General features: G+C 32.9%; 1 protein-coding gene across 3 annotated transcripts in view; it reads left to right on the plus strand.

The window, feature by feature from the left end:
- Nucleotides 1–24,601, plus strand: part of LOC124637201 (aquaporin AQPAe.a) — an 89,572-nt gene that overhangs the window by 44,772 nt on the left and 20,199 nt on the right. For all 3 annotated transcript variants that reach the window (XM_047173564.1, XM_047173572.1, XM_047173568.1), the window contains one exon: nucleotides 3,168–3,364. In XM_047173564.1, coding sequence (XP_047029520.1) covers nucleotides 3,168–3,364 — 197 coding nt within the window. The remainder of the gene's footprint in view (nucleotides 1–3,167; nucleotides 3,365–24,601) is intronic.

Consider the following 24,601-nt stretch of genomic DNA (forward strand, 5'->3'; position numbering starts at 1 on the left):
CGCATGTCAATATTATTATCTCGTTATAGATGACCCATCTTTTTTTAATTAAACATGTGTTCTAAACCGGCTTTTGATATTAAATCTAATCTTTGTATCTTCAAAAATAATAATGATTTCCTTAAAATAGTTACAATTAATAATGTTAAAATAGATTTTTATTACTCATCTAGAAACCTGTATATTGACGTTTTGATATTTAGGGTTTGGCTAATCTAAACAATCAGACTGATAATTGTATTTAAATTACAGAAAAACAGTAAATTAAAGAAAATCCTAATTAATGGTCTATATAAATATAGGTATCATTAAAAATAAAAATAAGTTTATTTATATTATGGTGCTTATTCCAAATGTAACTAGTACTAACGCAGTTCATGCGTCGGTCGTCAACAATCAGCTTCGATTTACTTATTATCGATATCGTCGTCTCAGGAAACCTCGGAAATGCGATTTTTCTCTATTTCTTCCAGTGTGTTTCCTAGCTTATCTAAGCACATCATAGTTCATCCTGCTCTCAAGTTATTTTTTTTTACCCTTACGAGGTTTCACTCGAGATATCGAGATATCTTCGCTGCAAATAATTTTCTATACTTAATAATCTTAGTTCCAAAATTAAACCCTGATATCATGCACCTATTTATGGATGTTTTTATTCAGTGAAAAACAGCTAAATGTCACCTTCAAAATATTTTATCAAATAATTAATAATTTCTTCTGCCATGACCCTGTCGGAGTAAATTATGATACTAACATATTGTTTGAATGCTAATCATTGAATTAACATTTGAACTATATATTTTATTATAGGTATATAGTGCAACACAAGGAATATAATAGGTATATAATCGTAAGCTTTATAGATATTATTAACTTGCAAGTTAATAATAAAATATAACTATATTTTCGAACCGTTTGGGGTTGAAACCCTCGGGTCGTGGGGTCCGAATGCGCACACCCTATTTAAAGATCTGTCTAGGCGGCTGGTTGACGCTTCTCGTGACCAAAAGGCTGGCTATTACCTCGGACAAAGGATCAGCATGGCCATCCAACGAGATAATGCTGCCAGCCTCTTGGGTACGATCCCAGTTGACAGCGAAAAAAAAAACAACAAAAATAGATAGGTATTTTGTTAATGAATCTTTTATATTAGTTCAACCTGTTTGCAGTAGATAGAAGATGTATTTTAAAGGAGAACGGAATAAATACCGAACCCAGAGGTTCCCGTCCCTGAGGGACCCGATTAATTTTATATCTACAACGATAATACAAAGATAATCAAAGTCAGTTTCGGCTTACTCCCCGGTACTAACCCCTTAATGCGGGTTCTTAATACGATTTACTAGACTTTAGTTTTCTTAAAAATTTCACGTTCAATTTACAAACTAAACAGTGCTTTAAGGAAAAAGGGACGCTAAAGTTATCCTTTTTGTTCATTTCTATAATAATTTATTCCAGAAGAAACCACAACGATAAATAAAATCGTTTTTACGACGATCGATGTTAAAATCATCGAAAATTTATCGTCTTTGTTAGAATGTCTTTAAGTAATCGTAGATATTTGTTATTTGTACAGCTGTTGCATTTTATGACTTTTGAATAATATAGGCTGTGGTAACTCGGAACTTAATACACGGACAATTTTATTTACCTAGCTTCATTTCATGTTCATTTGATAGCTGATTATAAAAATCTATGTGGTTATAAATTCATGTAACGTAAACATTAAAGACGCATTGGAGTTATTTTCTCCTGCATAAAATTGAAGTTTTTTTTTTTCTATGAAATGTTTCTAGAAGTGTCAGAGCCAAAAGACATTAATTCCTTTTTTCTTAATTAAATAAGTCCAAGCCTAGCCTTCCTCATTTAAATCCCATTGCAACGAACGTTTCGTTTAAAAGCAAGCAAATGCCATTTGTTTCGCGAAATTAGAAGCCGCGACGGAATTTCCTACACATTAGCAACGGCGTCTGTCAGTTAACCGCAGAATTATATCGAAACTGATATCGATATAGTGTAATATATCGATAATATAATCGATATATCACGATAAAGTTCACATTTACCTATAACTATTAACATGATATTGTAGGTTCACGTTTTCCCGCCGTTTCACTCGCATCCCTTGGGAACTGCTGCCCGTACTGGGATAAAATATAGCCATATTATGATATTACTCTTGTAGCTTTACTACTTACTGTGAAATAATATTTCAAATCGGTTCAATATATTTTTCACCGCCTTTTGGGAACAAAAAAATTTCAAAAATATGTTTTTTCTCTTTACTATATTAGTATAGATCAGTATATTACCTTTTAGTATGAAATTCTCTAAATATGGCTTAAATGACCTATACTGAAACGTGCTTTGGGAATCGAACCTTCGACAATCGACTATTTGTGAACGAAACGTTCCTATTTTAAAGTGTTCAACAATCCCAGGTGTGCCTATAAAGAATTCGCCTCTCTATCGAGCAATATTTAAATGTGCCCACAGTGCACTGCAAAATAAATTAAGTTTATTATTGGCTCTTAACAAAATATAGCTATATTTTTGAAAACTAATAACATATGTGTGCAAGTCATCAAGATTCAGATCATAATATGAAATTATTAAAAAGTTGCTATCATAAATAAATTGTATCTAGCTTTACGTTTATTATACAAAGAAGATTTAAAAATGCATTTTGCTCCATATGAATGTAGTTAATATATGCGCCATAGAGATATGAGATAAAGAAAGTTGCAATACAACGTATTCTTTATTTTTGTATTTGAGAAAAAGTACATTATTGCAAAAGATGGGAAATTGAAATTCACTAATACTAGAGAGGCAATGCTGTATATATCCGGTGAGGCTTAATACTATACAGTTCTTTTCTAAAAAATAATGTAGGGCAATAAAAAATACTTATTTCTTAACTGACTTCCCAAGACGAAGGAGGTTTTCGATTCGGGTGTCTGAATTGTTTTATGTTTGTTCCCACACAACTCCGTAGTTTACCAACCCATTTGGAAAATAGCACTAATTTCTTAAAATTAACACCCATCGACAACTTAACCACAAAATTCGTAAAATCCTTTCCAAAAACTATAAATAAATCATCAGATCCAATTCCACAACATTTCCTTAAATAAATATCTAACTATTAATCTTTCTTTCTCCAGGAACATCCTCCATCCTTGGTCTGTCAGACGTGACGGACAACAAGTTAATTTGGAGGCAGTTGATCGCCGAGCTAGCTGGCACCTTTATCCTGGTCTCCATCGGTGTGGCATCATGCATCTCCTTGAGTACCGCCAACGCACCACAGACGACCAGCATCGCGTTATGCTTCGGTCTACTCGTTGGGTCTATTGTTCAGGTATGTACCTTAGATCTATAACTACGTAGTGCCTTTATGATTGGCCATTGATTTTAAGAGTGTCATACAATCAAAATACTTTTTTTGGAAAAATCGGTCTTTCAAAATTCTTAGATTTTTACATTAAAAATTACCCTTAATATGCTTTTAAAAAGAATGCAATCAGCCATCTTTAATGGCACGTACACAACATAGTAGAAGTAGAGAAATTTTATTTGGACTACTTCTACTACGTGTTTTTTACAATATTAGGTAAACTTTTTTTAGGAATAGCTTGAATGTTATCGTTGCTTTAAACCAAAATATATCGAAAGAACAGAACCGAAAGTACAACACTAGATTGTAATGAAAATGTACTATTAATAGTATTGTTCTTTAATATATTTATTTGCTTACGTATGAACCAACGAATCGTTTTGGTAGAACAAGTATATCAACCTATTCATAAACATAAACTAAAGAAAAATAATTCTGATTCGTTACATAATATTTAATCGTATTCTTGACAATGTTAATTTAATACTGCATCGTAACTTATTATTCAACGTGTAGTTAATGATAAAAATAGGATTTCTTATGTTAATCATGTGTATGATTTAAAGAACTCAGAAACGTAAGAAACGTAAGCATTAAGTTATAAATTATAATAACTTGCGTTTTAATTCTTATTTCAGCAGTTTGTATCCGATTCAGTAGCGTAAAGCAGATTCATTTGATTGTATTAAGACGTATAAATGTGTTTCGAAAATTTATTTTATTTTGGATCAGCCGTAGGTGCAAGTTAAAAACAAAAGACCTCTGAAATGACGATGAGGATGAATGAAATATTTAATCAATCGAATGCAATAAAATAATACATAATCCCTTCTAATAAGTATTATAAATGCGAAAGTAACTGTCTGTCTGTCTGTAACGCTTTCACGTCTAAACCACTGAACTGATTTTAATAAAATTTGGTACAGAGATAGAGTTGATATTGAGAAAGAACATAGGATAGTTTTTATCCCGGACTTTTGAAGAATTCTCTTGGAAACGCGATTTAACCGAACTTTAAGCGAGCGAAGCCGCTGGCGAAAGCTAGTAAAATATAAATAGACATAAATAAATAGACATATACAGAACATAAGTACCATCTTAACAAGAAGTATTTCTATTAGACCTAGTTACCTTAATTAATCGGTCTATCTGTTCAGTGAAGCTGATCTGACACGAGGATGTAGCTCAAGAAAGTAACAGCGGCTTCCAGCACAGATGGATGCACAGAATGCAGCTCAGTTATGTCTATAAAACTAGAAATCTCTCCTCTCATAGTTGTAATTAATTGCCCGAATTCTTGGAAATACGAAAATGTGGTTAATTAGCTGATTATAGTGTTTATCGACTGAAACTTTTGTTGTTTTGTTCGATCAATGAGTTGTCAACATGCAGTTATTCTAAGCAATATGTTCTGTCTTTATGTTGCATCTATCTGTCCAATCATAAAGTATTTGATTATCGCAAATGAAAAGTTAATAAAGTTGTAATAGCTAGTCATTATATAACCAGTAACATTAATCCGAAACATAACTTTTAAAATATTACGATTATAACACTAAAGTTTTCCGCAGATTGATTCCATAACTTAATTAATAATAAATCGATAACGTTAATCGGAGAAAGTAGACCAAATTCAAATTCTAGGCCTAATCTTTGACGCCTCCAAAACGTCACAAGTGTATGTGTTACGTCATTTATAAGTGTCACAGGTGTCATAATAAACAGCAATTTCTAATCGTTCCGTCGAGTGAATCTGGTGCAACCTGTATCAAAAAATGTATGTACATTATTGTGTCCCTTCGTATGCAGGTACTTGTCACAACACTATTGTATGTCAACCGAAAACCTTTTGTGATGTCTGTTAGTAGTGGCATACATTTGTGACATATGTAACTGCTGTGTTATGTAAACATCGAGTAAAAAAATTAAGAGTATAGGTTGAATTTTCATAGCTACAATGTACAAATTGTACAAGCCTATCTAACCTATTTGGTAAGGTAGCCTATTCTGCTCATTTTGCATATAAACCTTAATAAATATCACCATAAAACGGTACACAGATAACAATTTTCTCGAGCACGTACAATGTCAACTTAAATAAAGTTGACACACTGAACAGTATCGTAACCAGTAGCTATATAAAACTAACTTGCCTGAAGCCATCTAATCTGCTCGTACAAACATTGCCGGAGAGATAATAGGCGATCTCATACGATCTCACTTTGCGATAACAATACAACATTGCAATAACATAATGTGGCCTACCATAACATGAAATCGGACAATTCTAATAACGTCCGGCCTTTCCCACGCGGTCGCAGACCCGCGAGCGGTCTCGCGTAAAATGTATCACACATTACATTCAATATCGTTAAAAGGCCAATATGCAAAACAGGCAAATACATTAACCTTGACATACGAACTGGTTACCGATCAAGTAGCGGCTTATAGACTTTTTAAAGCGGTACCTTTGGTGTATTTGAACATAAATATCAACCAATTTCGTGCAGAATCAAGTTCGAATTCATGAATAGATCATCAAGTAATAGGTTGCGTTGCATACGCTTTGCATTTCAGAATATGTACTTACTTAGTAAGATTTGTTAGTATCATCTTGTATTGCTCAGCAACACTCAATACACAATCAACAATGATAGAGTGAAAATAAACATACGCCATACGTATCTCCGTGACCTATTTTTGTATATTTTTTCTACTGTCACCCTATATGGCTAGTACAAACAAATTGAACGAGAGTGTAATTGAGATAGCTGAGTGGTCACGATTACGGTATCAATTCGTCACGTCTTTAAAAACCCTCCGGCGATTTGGGAATTAATCAAATTGCCAACATAACGGTAACATAAACTTCTTAGTGATTTTCTTTTTAATTTTAATGGTTTTAGCCTCCAACTTTTGACAGCTACGTAAGATTATGTAAGTGTTTTATATTGAATGATAAAATGTTATGTATCACCTTAATATTATGATTGTGATCATGATACTAACTTGATGTATCGTTGACCATGAAATCGTATGCTTGTATAGGTGGGTATGTATGTAACTATGTAAGTACATAAGTGATATGCAAATCAAGCTGGATCGTACATTATTGATATTTTGTTTTCACTATTAACAATAGTGTCGAAATGATAGGCGTGTCATTTGTGCTATTTAATGTCTCTTCACTTGGGTCAAGGTAATTTGAACGTTTATGGTTAAATGATAATTTGATAGTTAAAAAAACATTCGAGTTACGCCTATTTATTAGTGAAAGGAAATTTGAATGAAACAAAATAAAAACCGTTGTGTCGTGACGTAGTAAATTAAATTCAAAATGACAGAGGTACTTTCGAAATATTTTTAATATAATTTTACGATTGCTAATCATTCGAGGTCAAGTGATAGATTTATAAAAGGTGCATTAAATTATTCCGATCAATCGAACAAAAATGATAAATTAAGATATGTCACGCGACTCTTAGAGATGTTGATAACATTCAATTTGTTAATGATTAATTGAAACATGGTCTACTACGCTTAGCAGTTGTTGATATGTTGATATTATTGTGACAAATATTAACGATACGAGTAATTCTTAGTATGGATCAAGGCGAATTACTGAAAGAATCAAACTGTTTCAGTAGACATGTGAAGTGACAAAAGCAACAATGATTGCCATTCAATCTTTTATAGTCCCATAAAAAATATTAAAATTTTGCTTGTCACTTTTGTTCTCCCTACAATTAATTATAATATCATGAACGTAATAACTTTTTTTACGACATTCTGTATCTATAAATTAACACCACATTGTTACAGCATTTTAAGTCGTATATTTCCATACGAATGTATAAATTTTAGCACCTTTGTTACCAGTTGATAATAATTTACATTTCAGCTTATGATATCATTTTTAAACCATATTTATGACTCGATAATTATATGAAAAAAAATTGACAAATCAACAAAATCCTAATTTAAATAACTCACTGCAACATGTTAGATGAAAATCTATGTTTTACTGAAGTGAGAGGACAATAATTATACGTAGATGTTATAATTATGCATAATAATAGTCATTTTCATGATATAATTGAAATTACATTGACACGAGGAAATGGAAAATATCGGTTAGTTTTCTTGCTAATGATTTATTGGCTGACGTCTAATGATGAGATTAAGTTAATTAAGTGAATTAATGATTTTGTACGTCTAAATTAGGATCTGGGGACTCTATATCCGTCTATATCAACAACTTTTTTTATTAATCGTTTAATGTGAGTTAAGTTAACTAACTAAAGTTAAGGTAACTAACTTACTTAACCTTACAAAAAACAAGAACACCTCAAATAAAGCCTATACGTTGAGATAATAGTTTATGATTTTCAAAGGAACAAATTGATCTGATTTAAATCTTCACTTTTTTCTTAAAATTAGCTTCCTTATAACTGTTTCTGAACTGCAAATGAGATGAGAATCAATCTTTTTCGAAACCTTACTTTTTACCTTTTACTTATATTTACCACCATTTACACCATATTTGAAAAATAAATATATCTACGTATTATATTATATCTATATTATACGTACACAGTGTATAAAATATTACGATACTACCTCAAAAAAGTTAAAGAGTCCTGAGTCTTGAGTATTAAAGAGAAGCTTTTCCTTATAGTGAAAGATTGCGTACTCACGAGGTAAAATAAGTTAATAACCTCATTGAAAGCTTTGGAATTCCCAACAGAGGAGCAGAGGAAAGGCCAACGAACCCTTTATCTTTAATACCTTGTTAATTTTGAGTACCTAAGTATAATTTTGTGAGCGCTTTTAATGTTTCAATAAAGGTCCTCAAATGTGTTCAATATTATAACGGTAATTTATTTTTGACCAATATGTTCCGAAATGAGAATTATTCCAATATAAATTTTACCATTGCTAGACAAGACCGAAGGGTTTTCTGTAGGGTGTCCACAATTTACCAGTAGTCTGCGGACTGGCATACATAATAAACCTACTATGAACCGTTGACAAGTTCACACATGACCTTTGCAGCCACATCTAGGTGCGCAAACTGGTTCAATCCACGGCTAATGTTGCGCAACGCACGACTTGTTGTGACGTCATCTGTCAATCGCACGCATGGATTAACATGACAATGTAACAATGAGACCTATGTGTTGTCGCCATGACTGAAGTTAGTGTGGGACGAATGCTTCAGTTTGATAACTGTTATTATAAAGATTTACTTTGTAAATAGAGTGATAAAAAGAAATGACATTTTTTTATCGTAATTCGAAGATAATAATATACCTACCTACCTGCATATGTATTATTATTCTTATTGTCATTTGCATGGGCGAGAGCGATAATACATAAAGCTTTACTCTTTCAAAAGACCACCAGTCGATAAAAAATATTTAAATCAAATATGTAATGTATATAATTTTATTTAAATAAATCAGGAAAATTATAAGAAAACTGTACAAAATGATGGCCACCCCACAAATTCAAGACGCCCGTCACGAGATGTAGCGTTGTCGCCCCAACAATGTCACTGACTGACAAGCTTTATTGTCAAGCATTGTATGGCAACACTCGTGATATACAAAAGCAATGAAAAATTGGCAATACCGTTATACTCGAAGACCTCGGATAAATTACAGTCATTTAAATTTTGGAAGCTTCAATGAAGATGTAGATCGCAATAATTCTTCGAATTTTAATTAATTTTATTATGTCTAGTTGCAATATTGCTGAGCGTTATTTTTATAGGTCTGCATAGTTAATATCAGATACTTATTTGCAGGTACAATTTAAAATTTAATCTGCCAGTTTAGTGCAATAAGCTAAAAATAGTCTTTTTAACGGAGGAATTGCTGTGCCCTCAGATTTCTCGACTTCGATAGATGTGAAATCTGTGTTTCAAAAAATCGGTTCATTTAACGATAGTGTGTCTTAATATATTTAATAATACATCTTAGTAATAATACCAGCTTGATTCAAGTTAAACGTCAAACAACCAACGTGGGTTAATTTTAACAAGATTGCGCAGGAGCATCGGCAACTAAACACAACTGTATTTGACCGAACCCATAACTATAAACCCTTTAACAGCTTCAATTATTTGTCAAACATCCTCAAAACTTGCATAATGCGATTCTCTGTAACTTTGACATTTATTAGAATAACATTATCCTGGATAAGAGCCAGATGTAATTTAAACCTTAGGCTTAAAGATATAAGGTGCTTTTTTGTATGTTCGGTGTGTATTGACTCGTTGATGTCTGCATATTTGACACTTACATTGTTTATGGTAGACTAAAGAGGTTCAGTTTTATGAGGTTGTCTTAGCAATTAAGGGCTCTGTTAATCGGCAAGCTTGCATGTTACTTATTTGGGATATATCTACATTGCAAAAGCTATTATCGGCACGTCAAATTTACGTACACGAAACCGTGTTTCATTTGCTAAAAATACTAGGTATTTTAGTTGTAAGTTAGGCTGATAAATAGGTAAACAAAATTAAACTCCAACATTAATGATCAAAACATTTCGGAGTTTGAATATTTGAACAAAGCCCACGTTAATTAATATTTGTTTGACATATACTGTCAATTAACGCCTCTTCCAATTACTATTGTTATTAGTTGACATTTTGTTGACGTTAAATTTTAGGCCCTGCTGTTATTGAACATCCTTGGCACTCGTTACGGGTAGTCAGAAGCCAGTAAGTCTGATACCAGTCTAACCATGGGGTAGGTATTAAGTTGCCCGGGTAACTGGGTTGAGGAGGTCAGATAGGCAGTCGCTCCTTGTAAAACACTGGTACTCCGCTGCATTCTGTTAGACTGGAAGCCGACCCCAACATAGTTGGGAAAAGGCTAGGCAGATGATGAAGATGATGACTGGTTGACATTTTGTAAGAATAACAAAATGATTTTGTTTAGGTACATAACATTGTCGATAGGTTGCAGAGTTGACGGACGCCATTTTTACAATGTTCGTCGAATCGAGATATGTTTACTAACAAACTTTGTATCGATTTGTTTGTTTACTATAATGTATGAGACAATAGACTAACAATCGAATAGAGATGCTGCGACTGATGGTCGCCGGTCGAGTTTGTAAACTTCCTTTGTTGTTATAACTATAGTCATGTTAATATTTTCTTTTGGGAATAACAACATGCCTGGAATAACAACGCAATGACCTTTATTGAATTTAATAAAAAAAAATACGATTTTCACACATATAATATAAACCTACTTACTCATTAAAGTTGTTCTAAAATTACGTACCTATTCTAAGTTGAGGTGAATTTTCACTTTATCAAAGTTTCATGAAAATTTTACATTCACGTACTTTAGACTACGAGAACGTACGAGGAAAAAATTAGTTACTTTCTTGTTTTATTCTAAACTTTGAAGCGTCAATTGCTAACGGTATCCTCAAAAATATCTTTCCAAGTATGGGTTACGACAAAAAAGTATCGAACTCAGGTTCTTATAAGATCAAACATCCGCAGCCGGGGGGTTATTTCTCGATCGAACAAATAACGGTACACTTGATACCTCTGTATGTGTTGCAATTATTTTTTACAACACTTCTTACATACGAACTTATTTATAGAACACATTAGAGCGGGCAATGATCTAGCTAGAGTGTACAGGTTTTTGTAGTAGGTAAGTAGATCGATATACAGGACGTGATAGTTAACTGGACAACATAGTAATTTGTAGATATAATAGAGATAATTATTAGAAACATTGTAGTAAGGGAAGTAATCGGAGAAAGGTGATACAAATCGTCGGGATTGTGTCACCTAATTTTAAGCTGTCTCAAAAGCCACATTCACCCGAAAATGTGTGATTCAATAGTTCCGCGATCTGTCATAAATATGAAAAAATTAAATGAATAGTAGTAGGTATATAATTAGATAGCAGACGGTATTACAAAATGAACATTGTCGAATGCAAATAAGACAATGGAACGATAAATATTAACTGAGAGCAGGAAATAATATTTAAACAACATTCAACCAAATAAACCATGTTAGTTTTTTACAACAATAACGGAATCAACTTTTAGCGTGACCTTTGACCAAAATTACTCAAAAAATGTGTGCCACTCCATAGTTTTTGTTCAGTTTCAGAACAAAAAGTGATATAGAGACATCATTACAATTGAATTAATGAACTGACCAACTTTTGGTATGTAGTTTTTCCTCTTTTTTTGTTAAATCAGTACTTTAATAGAGGGATTCCCTGAGATAAATCGGGCAGTCTTAAAATATAAAGTTATACATTTTTAATGGGCGTAATTTGGAATATTCCGAGTGATACAGAGCTGAAATTATGTTACATTTTATCATGATTGATGGGATCTTGTAGATCACGAAATAACCCGTAATAGGTGCTTTGAACAAACTTATCTGCGTAGTACTACGATAGTAATGATCACTTCCTGAAAAAAACCTAAGTAGGTATATGCTAAATCTTTTTCGTATCTAGATATATCTGCGGGGAGGCAGATAGATTCGCATGAATTATTAAAGGTGATAGTATGCTTAAGTACCTATGTTCAATGTAAATATATAAAAGCTTCATTCATAAGTACTTAATTGTTACCTAACTTATTGAATTCATTTATCCATATTTGATAAAAAAATAAATTGAAACAACACGCGGAGTATGTGAAAATGGAAAAGCTCACATTTCGATATTCTATAATTATTGGTTTATAAACAAAAGTTTCTTAAACTAATTCGTGCGTAAACCAGTACAAACTACCACAAAATTACATTAAAACTTAAACACAAAATTACACCATAGACTTTTACACGCATAAAATTAAAAGATATGCAATAAATTAATGTTAAAATTATATATTATACCTTTTCAATGTCAGATAACATACTCGTATGCATCTCATTGCACAACTAAACGAAAAAGGCAGGTTTTTATTAAACTGACAAGATACTTGTGTATGTCAATAAATTAATTTTAAAAGTCCACGAAAAATGCATTATGAGTAACTGACCTAGTGATTAACGTTCACTTTTGCCATATATTAGTGATTATTACCATAGAAGTTTAGCGGTGTACTATGACAGTGTATATACCTTCGATTGGATTACAAAATATCCGGCTGCATACAAATTAAAAGGAGAGTTCAATGGTATAGAATACTTGATAAAATGAGGCGCGGCGCAATAAAGGTTTTTAAACTTTCGCGATTTGTATGAATTTATTATTATCTATAATATTTGCGATTAATATTAAAATCGGGACATTAAAAAGGTACCTTATCCATACCTTCATATGTAGGTATATAGTATCGCGTTTAAGTCTCGATTATTTATAAATATGAAATGCGACGCGCAATAAATTGTTGCGTTTGTTTATTGTTTAAAACAAATGAATAAACGTAAAATAAATAAACAATAATGATGCGTAGTTGATGTTAATTTTTATTGTGTGTCAACTTATTATGTTTTTATTTATTGTGATAGCTCAAGAATGATACGCAATGATATGCAATACAATACTTACATACAAATATTATACATGGGAAAGTAACTCTGTACGTCTGTCGCAGTTTTACGCCATAACTTATAAACCAATTAAATTGATATCTGGTACACAGAAAGCCTACAGCTTGGAAAAGGACGTGAGCTAGCTATAAAAATAATAAATAGCTAGTAAAAAACGATTTCGGGAAAAAATACTAGTAGAAAAGCAACTCTTGCCTTTAAAATATTTAATAAGTTTTCTTGTGAACTTATTTTTGGATGCCACGAAACAGTTCTACGTAGGTAAATATTAGCTATTTACATGTGCGTAGGTACAAAGCTTGCGTCTGAACACTTATTTGTTGCCTAATTTACGTGAAACATGGTCAGTTGTGACTTCGCAATCATGGAAGCTCACTGCTATTGTTTCGACATTTGAAAGTGCATTTTGCAAGATACTCGTGTTTCCATAACCTACCCATAAAACAACATGCGTTATGTTACACTACCATATACTTACTCTTACTAGCTGATTTCCCTCGCGTACCGTGAGAATTACTGCCCATACCGGGATAAAATATAGAGTACGTTACTTGGGAAGAGTGCACCGAAGTGCAGGAAGGTTCAGTACTTTCGAAGCTTCTGAGGTACACACCAACAGACCAAACAATGTTTCCTCTTTATCCTATAAGAATTAATTGCTTTTTTGAAAAAAAAATGTGGTCATTTTGTGTACATTTCTCGTCGCACTTTAATCGAGCGTACGATTGTCATAGATCATTGATCGATACGCACCCGTAGATCACGGCGACCTTGACTCTGATTGGCGTTAACCTGTTCGGAGCCGATCGGAACACTTCGTGACTGTTCGTAGGTCAGGAGTCTCGCCGATCATAATATTACGACAAAAAATACATTTTGAATAAATTAATAGCTCTAAAGGGTAATTAATTGTTTAGTTTTATTAAATATAAACAAATAATTTGTTTTTAAAAACCATACAATGTTGTTCACATTTTTCTGGTATTATCACTTTCCCTATTTAATTTACACCAAAAATATTTACAATGTACAGTCACCTTCAAAATTTCTAGAATATTTATTTCGTTGACACTTGTTCATACAGTTTACGGTGTCTGTGCAAATTAATATAAAAATGAGTAAAATATACCGAATAATATTAATGAAAGAAATAAAATTCTCCTTATAAAGTCTTGTGTCAGACTGCTTGGAGCCATTTCTCGGCGGTTGGGTAACCACTGGTCTGCCCTACGCCCATATAGAATTACATTACGTTTTAATTAAACATATCATTGGACTTTTAATTTGCATTCTGTTCATACATATATTTTAACCCGTCTATCAATCATGTGTATTGTCAATAAATATATTTAACTTTTATTAAGAGCAAATTAACAGGCTCATTATTATTGTTAATGCATTCTGTATACGTCATAAGTTTACAATGAATTTAAAATAAATATCGCTTTGGATTTAAAACAAATTTAAATAACTAAGTAGCTAGAGATATATGTAGATGCAACAAAGTAAATGTGGGGCGACTTTTATCAAAACCCATGACTAAATATTAAACAGATTGGCAAAAGAATAAAAACTCTACCATCTAGGCTAGGTTGTAAAAAAATGTTTATGCTAAGACATATCCTGCAGTGAAAACACCCCTTACACGTCGAATCACTGATAGTCGACCGTGACATTTTCCTTAAAAGTTACACAAGGCTCACTCGAAAACTTGTAAATATCAAAAACGCTTATTATTATTATTTGGCGCTCCGATTTCGACACTTTTCTTAATGATTATACCTTTATTCGTTACCCGCGTGCCCTAAATCAAGCAGACTGGTCCTGATTATAATTTATTTACATTTCTTGTTCATTCATGTCGAATGTTGAATTAATTCATTGAGTAGTCAGTATATGCATACAGTAGGGTGTAAATCAATTTCATGTTTATCGACTGTACTTGTAAAAATTTTGCCTGATCATGAAACTGATTACTCACTTTTATAGCACTGTAACTTTTGTTACATTCTACATAAAGAAAATCTAATTGTATCGAGGTCCAAAGGTTACCATTCGTAACCAAAACAAATAGTTTGTTGTTTAAAGGAACTAGCCATCAGAATTAAATCATCTTATTGTCTAGACCCAAATCAGATCTTTATACAGGGACCCAAATCATCAAAGAAAAAAAAATAGAAGAAAAAGTGGCCTAATATTTTGAACATTTGTGTTGCTTGTGTAACATACATGTTTGTTTACTAACATGAGCAGCCGAAGTAACGTGGTTCATAATAACTTATTTCAAGATGGCTTCCGCAGTGGCCAGGTGACCGAGATCTAGCGAGCATTTTGTATTGCCGCTAGTAGATCGTTTGTGATGCTAGTTATTGTACATTTCCGTGATAACACAGATTTAACATGATTGTAGAAATACGTCAGAGTTTCAGATAGAAATAACAAACTTATATCTGCATATTTGAAAGAGTTTATATCGATTGGCAAAGTTCTGATTGGATATAATGTTTTAGACTCGAATTAGGTCAACCGAAACCACAATCCGAACATTCCTATTGAAACTTTTCTAGTACAAAGAGGCTATATCTGTAACCACTCACCTTAAAAAACTAAGACTAAGTCCTTCTCCTGTCACACATGACATTAAAGATGCATCACAGAAACAAGTAAAAGTACGAAGAATAGGCGAACATTGAACCCCAACCTCGTAAGACTGACCCGGACTGAGCTATCAATCAACTTATTTCACGCCTCATTTCGGCTCTATAGCAAATTGTGTGCCTTCATCATTTTATGTCAGTTTACACGTCAACCCTGACTTTCGACTGGATTATATTAGCTGTACTAAAATGCTATTTTACAGCCTTTTGTACAATATGAAGGATAATTAACGATGTTTGGCAAAACACAATTGATAAGTGTTGACTTCGAAAACTTAATTAGTTGCAAAGGATTTTGACCGCGACTGTACACAGTTGAATGGTCAATAGTAAACAAGATTGCAATTATGTTTAGAAAGATGTTATTTTTAAAGCTTCTTCTGTATAACAAAAAAATGTTTTGGTTTGTTATTTTAATATTAAAATTAATCACGTTTACATTGAAGTAGTCTGAATGAATAGCCAAATCTCACGGCCTTATTTTTTCATAACTCGAGCTCTTCAAATACTTCTAGACATAATAAAATATTATTAAAAATCGACTTTAGTTATAGAAATGCCAGAATCTGATGAGCAATGTGGCATTGGCATATAGAAAAAAATACATAATCAATTGAAATTGAAACTGATCCATCACAGGTTTATCTAAAACAGTTGAAGGTGAATACACTTTCATCCAAAAGTCTATACCTAACTAATTTTCAATAACGCATGCAATTAGAACTTATGAACTATAAATTATAACTGGCAATAATTATGATATAAATATATCAAAGAATCGGTTGTAGGCACACTGCACACTAAACAGTGGCCGATAGTTGAAATTTTTTTTTATAAGAAAGTCGTGAATTCAATCAAAGTTTTTACTCGTTCCGATGCCGACCAAATACATGATCGTCGATGTGCCATTACCATTCTGATTTATAAGCCCGAAAAAACTGACGGTCGACTAAAAGTTTGCGGTGTGCTCTTATATTTGGAAATTAATTTGGTTTAAAACCGCTGCGGGGAACTTTATAGGCTAGAGTGCAATATGTGTGATTTAATATGGTAATTTGTTGATATTGAAAGAGATGAATGGGCTGTGGGCAGGTTGATTCAGTTTATGCAGGACAACAGTAACACGTGCAGAACTGGCTTGGCATATGTAGCCTTCATACGTAAAAGTTTGTCAGTTTAACTGTATTGTAGTCCCCAGGCCGGCGAACAAATTTTTTTTTTTGATACATATACATTTAAGACTTTGTGAGTGCCTTCCTTACGATGAGTCCGACAAACTTTTCGAATGCGCAAATTTTGGTGCCGCTGCGTTTTTTAATGCTTGACTCCTGAAATTGTCGATATGACGTCACTATGGCTCTTCGTACATACACGTTTCATCTTTTGAGATTTGTTTAATAAAGTTAACTAGAAAATTGTGGTAAGCTTGTCCGACAAAGATCATGCTGCATATGGAGTGTCCACCGTCCGGAAAATATAGATATATTTTAAGATTTGGTATAAAGTACTGACAATTGGTGTGAAGTATGTTAATAGTAAATGTTGCATTTAGAAAGTCGTTTCGAATGATATATGTATCATTACTACAGGAGGGATTTATTAACTTGAAAACACCTATCGATAAAATAATCTTATATAAGCTCTAGCTTCTGAAATACTAACAATTCGCCGAAGTTTTTTAATATGAAATGTTGCATTTAAAAACGTCTTTTGAATGATGTATAACTCATTACTAGAGATGGGATTTATTTACTTGAAAACATCTATCAATAATTATAATTTTAAATAAGCTCTAGCTTCTAAACTACTAACAATTTGTCGGAAGTATGTTAACACGAAATGTTTCATTTGGAAAGGGTTTTCAAATAATATATAATTTGTTACTAAAGAAGTAATGGATAAGCTTGACAGAACCTACCGATAATATATTCTTAGAAAAGCTCTAGCTTTTAAAGTACTAACAATTTGTCGGAGTTATGCTAATACAACCTTGCGCTTAAAAAGATCTTTTGATTGAAATATGGCTCATAACTTCAAGTGAGATGTTATTCCTTAACACAATGTAAAGTATCAATAATATGCCTTAGGTCAGTTATGTCTTCCAAAATACTAAGAATCGGTAAGTGGTATGTTAAGACGGAATATAGCGCTTAAAAAGATCTTTCGATTGACATATGGTTCATACCTAGAGGTGGGACATTATTCCCTAACATAGTAAAACCTATCGATAATACGCCTTATTTGGGCTATATCTTCTAAAATACTAAGAATTGATAAGTGGTATGTTGAGACAAAATGTTGCACTTAAAAAGACCTTTTGATTGATATATAGTCCATTAATAGATGTGGGATATTATTCCTTAACATAATATAAACTATCAACAATACGTCTTAGTCAGGCTACTTTTTCTAAAATAGTAATTAAAATTGGTAAGTAGTATGCCAATTTAATATACTTAAATAATGCACGTGAATATTTAAGTCAGAAATTGACAAAAAGAATAAACTTCTTCCAATTGTAATATTTTTTCCTCATTTTCTTGTCGAACTGACTATTTGCCTCACTACATTTGTCGGACAAGTCGATATTTGCAATAAGAATAGTATTATCTATCATTGTTGTATTTGACCGACATGTATGTATGGGGAGACACAGTGACGTCATATCGACATGTTTCGGATGGTGGACACTCCAAACGCAGCATGATCTTTATCGGACAAGTTGACCACAATTTTCTAGTTAACTTTATTAAACAAACCTCAAAAAATGAAACGTGTATGTACGAAGAGTCGTAGTGACGTCATACCGACATTTTCAGGATGGTGGACACTCCAAACGCAGCACGATCTTTATCGGACAAGTTGACCACCATTCTCTAGTTAACTTTATTAAACGAATCTCAAAAAATGAAACGTGTATGTACGAAGAGCCATAGTGACGTCATATCGACAATTTCAGGAGTCAAGCATTAAAAAACGCAGCGGCACCAAAATTTGCGCATTCGAAAAGTTTGTCGGACTCATCGTAAGGAAGACACTCACAAAGTCTTAAATGTATATGTATCAAAAAAAAATTTGTTCGCCGGCCTGGGGACTATTGGAACTTGATTATTTTCAAGCTTACCTACACACTTATATGTAAGCTAAAGTTTTGGGTATAGATTTCGTACCATTTTACTAGTTAATGTAAGTAATAGGTATGTGTAGATTCTAAATATTTAACTATCTATGAACTTGATTAAAATTAACTCTATTTAAATTCTTGTTTCTGAAAAGTTAAAAGAAATGGATATTCTGATATGTTTATAGGCATAATTTAAGCTATTCCTATTAATGCTATGTTTCATCAAAATCCCTCGAGTAATTTTGCGTGAGGAACAAACATCCATACAAACTTTCGAGTGTAAACTATTAGTAGGATAAGTTTGCCATCATAAATTTTATTGTACCGGTACTCATGGTATTGCAAAAAGTATTTCTACATGATTATGTAGATAATCGTTTTGTGCACAGTGATCATTATAGATTTTTAAATCGTTTTTTTTTATTAATGATCAGTATAATCATGTTTTGATGAAGGGGAAGTATCTCATACTTAACATAACATCATTATTGTACAAATAAACCATTAAAGTATATTTTAATGACTGTTGTGTCAGATTGACAATGGATTTGCCATTTTTTTACCTCATCATTATAACAACTAATAAGTAATAAGTGTAACTTTGTAATACCTATCGCGGAAAATATAATTCAGCTGAGACGTATAAGCCAACACGTTAAGGCGCGGCTCCACCGCAGTGCACGCTGTGCACGGACACGCGGCGCATTTTAGCTGCGTGTATTCATTTGTTTGACAACGTGGGGCTACGTTTCCACTGAAGTACACGAATATGACCCACGACTATGTATAGCGTGGCACGGCGCACGGGTAGACCCACGCTGACAGCGTTGAGCTACGTAACCGCTGTCAACAACTGCTCTGCGATAACCGAGCTGTACATAGTCGTGGGTCTTATTCGTGTACTCCAGTGGAAACGTAGACCCACGTTGACAGCGTTGAGCTATGTAACCGCCTATTCGAGCAAGCCACGCGTGTATCAATGACGTCAATTCATGCGTAGCCTCTCCGTGGGTTGCAGTGGACACAACCACATACATTTTCTTACAAAGCGAAGCTTAATACACGTGCGTAGCCTCTCCGTGCACCGCGGTGGAGCCGCGCCTTTATGTAGGTATAATGGTAAATACATTGGAATTTTAAAGCACTTATTTTCCCCAGTTTTCACTCACTACGAATATAATTATCGTGAAATTATGAGCAGTTTATCTAAGTATATATAAATTCTTGTCCTTCAGTAGGTACCTAGCAGTTTGCCATTTTTTCGTCTATCTTCACAACCTATCCCTATTGAATATTAAAATTATTATATAATGGAAAACTCTAGGTCGTCACATCTCAACATAACAATAAAATATTAATAAAAGGCTCGTATTCGTAGTTCACAATGTATCCACGTCACTGTACTGTACCAAGTAGGTACTTCATATAATAACGAATAGACACATTATGATACACTTAACCTATAAATAGTAACATTGATGCGAAATACATTTCTATGAATAAATTAAGCTATTTATACGCGAGCTCAGTAAGAGCGGTTGACGTAAGAGTGAACAAGGCACAAACAAGTAAGTTTGCACTTGACATACTTAAGTACTAGTCGCAGACAGACGGAACTCTTCCTACATTCACTCGCCGAGTGTGAATCCGGCTTTATTTCGAGGGGTCATTTTGTAGGACAAAGGGAGCGGTTTAAAAACTGTGGTATCAACCAATGTGGTACCTATATAACAAATAGTTTTTGAAGAATAAACTTAATTTATTGAAAAAAAATAATTACCTTTTACATCCAAGAACGAAGAAAAAGCAAAATAGATTAAACTAAAACAAGAAAGAGTTAGCGTCAGACTAGTATCTCTGTCACTTTTTATACAACTCTCTTCTATATTAGAACACCATATAAAGAGTAAATTATAAGGCGTCTAACACGGATACAATCACGAACAGAAGCGTTAACACAAAACATACCGAACCATCAATCTTGCGTACACTTGCCACAAAAAGTGTATATCAAAGTAACAGTAGATATAGGAAGATACATCCGCCAACATCCGACTTTCACAGTCCAGGCCCGTCAATGGGCGTTGAGGCGGCTGATGCGAGTGTAATTACTATCGGCCAGTACTGGAGGAAAGTTACTCGACTGTCTATTAAACAGACTTATTTTGAACACAGAGAAAGTAGCATTTAGTAAGTGCGACACTTTCTCCCTTTATAAAATGTAATCGATCAATTTTGTGAATTGTTTGGTTCTTTTTGGTTTTATTCGATTTATCGAATTGGTTATTGAGAGGTGATAGTCATTTTCAAATCTATTCAACTTGTTAGGTGGTTTTCTGAGTTCTTTTTGCCCTAGAAATCTCAGCATCGACAAAACAGGTCCATTGACAAAAGTTTCTAAGTTTGATTTTAAATGCCTTTTTGGTTTTACTGGAACTTAAAGCTCTCCATAAAAAATATTTAAAAGAGCATACAAATATAGAGCAATTTTCGAAATCACCCAGAAACGATTTAAATACTTTTAATAATACAACCGTTTAAATAAAATTCAATTATAGTTAACACATCCAAATAGCCCGTGATGATAGACTTTACAAACCATATGCAACATGTTGTGTATCGAGTCACGACGCCATCTTATCTCGCATCAGATTAAATCTGCAGTCCAAACGAATTAAATTTCTTAATCGACTAAAAATTAATAACTCGATCCTTAATCGCCTAGTTAAAGTATCGAGTCAGTGTCAGTGAAGTCACGACTGCTTTATCCCATGATATGTTTGTCCTGACGTGTGTATGTGAATCGATACAATCGATCATTAATCGACTATCACTCGAGATGAATTGTTTATTGACAAACGGCTGGGGAATATACAATTGTATCTGTAGCTTAGTAGACTTGTCATAGTAATGTAGATCTTAACATATTTGTTTTAAGGTTGATTATTCTTTGCATGATATAAACGCGTTACATATAGGCATCGTAGAGGTGGCCTCAGCGATCTAAGAGGATCGATTAACATGTAAATTAATATTTATCGATTGTATTGTTTTAGGCGTTGGTATGTATTGTTTTTTTCACAATGACTGATGCAGATCATCAATTTCTATTTGGTGTCCATTTATTTCGCTTTATATGTGAAGGTCGTTTTAATAAAGGTCATTAATGTAGTTTGGTATCCCCATTACCTACGTTTCGAATGTGAAAATTAATATGAACATTTCAAATTTTCAAAGTCTGGCTGGTTTGCAGTCTTCAAGTCAATCTCTATTCAATCAATGATGCGGATTCATTCGGTCTAAACCAAACAAAAAAGTAAAAAATAGTCGGTCGGGAAAAAGGTCTCCACCTTTTTAGATAATTTTTATACTTACAGAATGAGACGTTATTTAATGTGACATGGAAGGTCCACTAACACATACTTAAGATATATGGCAGATTACATAAGACAAAAAGTGATTTAGGTATTAAGATTGAATCTCAAACTAAAACTAATATAACACCGGAAACATCTCGCTCTAAAACATTCATTCGAGGAAACGTAAATCAAGTTAATTTAAATTTTATTAATAATGTAAAGCCCTTTAATATATTCCAACACGAGTGCTCCGATCATAAATACGTTATTAATAATATTATTAATCTTTATGTATTAATTTAACATTAATTTTGCATAATTCATTTTGATTTCGACGTCAATAAGTTAATTATCGATTTTCACTAATTCAATTTGTGAAATTATTATATTATAAGTTCTTTGGAGAAGATGATCGATGTATTAACTAATTTGAAGTATTAATATTTATCGATAACTAGCCGTTTTCCCGCGGTTTCACCCGCGTCCCGTGGAAACTAATGACCGTACCGCGATAAAATTCCAACAGTGAAAGCATTTTTCAAATCAACAACCAAAAAAATGTTTGCTCTTTATTATATTAATACAGGTTTTTAATTATATTAGTATAGATTTTTAAAAGCATATATGTATATATCAACATAAATCATAGTTCTTCAAGAACAAAGTTCCAAATCGAATACTAAGAACCGATGAATAATTAACGATGTACCAGAAATTAATTAGCCATATATTAGAATCGATCGTGTAGCCTATAAAGTACATGTTTACAGCTAAAATATAAGCTTGCATTTTACATAAATCTCAGCGCAAAATATATTCAATCGCGAATGAAAACATGACATTGAATGAATGTTGAATGAACTTAAGATCACGACTCGTTCTTACGTAAGTGAACCTTCTTATTAAATGTAGAATTTTAAATTATTTATGAAATGCGCATTTTGTGAATGAGTATTTTATGTAATTGTAGGGTTTACTCTAATTGTGTAATATGTAGCAAGATAAGAAAGGTTTTAATTGATGTAACTTCTTATGAAAATAATTAGATATGTATCTTCTGGACGAACACGTTTACGTAAATAAATATTTTCTCATTATATAAAGTAAAAAGTAAATAGTTATAATCTTAGCATCGTAATATCGTAATGTAATCCGAATAAATATGAAGTAAGTTATATATATCAATACATATAATATAACAATTTACATAACTCTGTAAAATATATTTCGAAACACAATTTCCATTATTTCCACAGATCAAAAAATAAACAGAATTTCCTACAAGTTAAGTACCCATAGGCCACAAGAAAGTCTACACAATACAATAGTACATGATACTGAATACTATGACCACATAAAAACAATGACCACAACACGTGAACTTTCCCTCACAACCACATGTAATTATCTAGCTAATGAAAAAGAGAAATTCTCTCAGTAAGAAGTTTTCTCTTCAGTCGTAAAACTGTTTCCTAGTAACAGTATTACTGTGACCCTTTTACTAATTAAACTGTCATTAAGATGTGATCTGTTGTGACCTTAGCCTGTAGTTAGAGTGCCTATGTGAAACATGCTATGAATGAAATGTGTGAGTCTGCATATAAATAGATACATAGATGAAAAAAAAAACGGGCTGGACTGGTGTCAGACTTACTGGCTTCTGACTACCAAGGCGTATTGGGTTGCCCGGATAACTGGGTTGAGGAGGTCAGATAGGCAGTCGCTCCTTGTATAGCGCTGGTACTCAGCTGAATCCGGTTAGATTGGAAGCCGACCCTAACATAGTTGGGAAAAAGGTTCGGGAGATTATGATGATATGAAAAATAAAAGAAACCAGTATAATTTTGAAGTCAAAGTTATACATATTTTTTATAATAAAGCAGGGCACCTAGGTAGATAGAACGTACCATTCTTATGCAATTGAGAAGTGACTCAAAGTGATCACATGCTACGTATGTGTGCAAGTCACAACTACATAGGTACATAAATTGTCAACTAAATGAACCAGGAAAATGCAGAAAGGAAAATATTCTCACGATACTTTCCCAGGTTGTTGTTATACTAAACAATATGGAAACCTACAGTAATAATAACAAACTTAAGTAAGCATAGTACCTACAATCGTAGAAATGAGACAGTCTGTGTGAACTTAGAAGTTTATTAAATATCTATAATGGAATAATCGAACTCATCGTCAACGTTTTACAATAGCACGAAACTTGATGCGAGTAACTTAAAAATAAAAAATAAGAACTTTCTACGTAGAAAAGTTGTCACAATATGTAAGGCCTTAGTACCTACTTACATTGGATATTCCTGCTATTCTCTATATTGTAAATTCACCAATTAATTTTCATAAAAAAGTGTAACTTGAACATAAAAACAGTCACATCTATGTCCAACTTAAGTTTTACATAAGATAAGGAACTAACACAGAATTGTATCCAGAAAGGTTTCCATGGTTACCTAACACCGTTAGCCTGGGCACCGAATGTTAAGCACTAT

Source organism: Helicoverpa zea, chromosome 2 (genome assembly GCF_022581195.2).
Source record: "Helicoverpa zea isolate HzStark_Cry1AcR chromosome 2, ilHelZeax1.1, whole genome shotgun sequence".
In the NCBI taxonomy this organism is placed as follows: domain Eukaryota; kingdom Metazoa; phylum Arthropoda; class Insecta; order Lepidoptera; family Noctuidae; genus Helicoverpa; species Helicoverpa zea.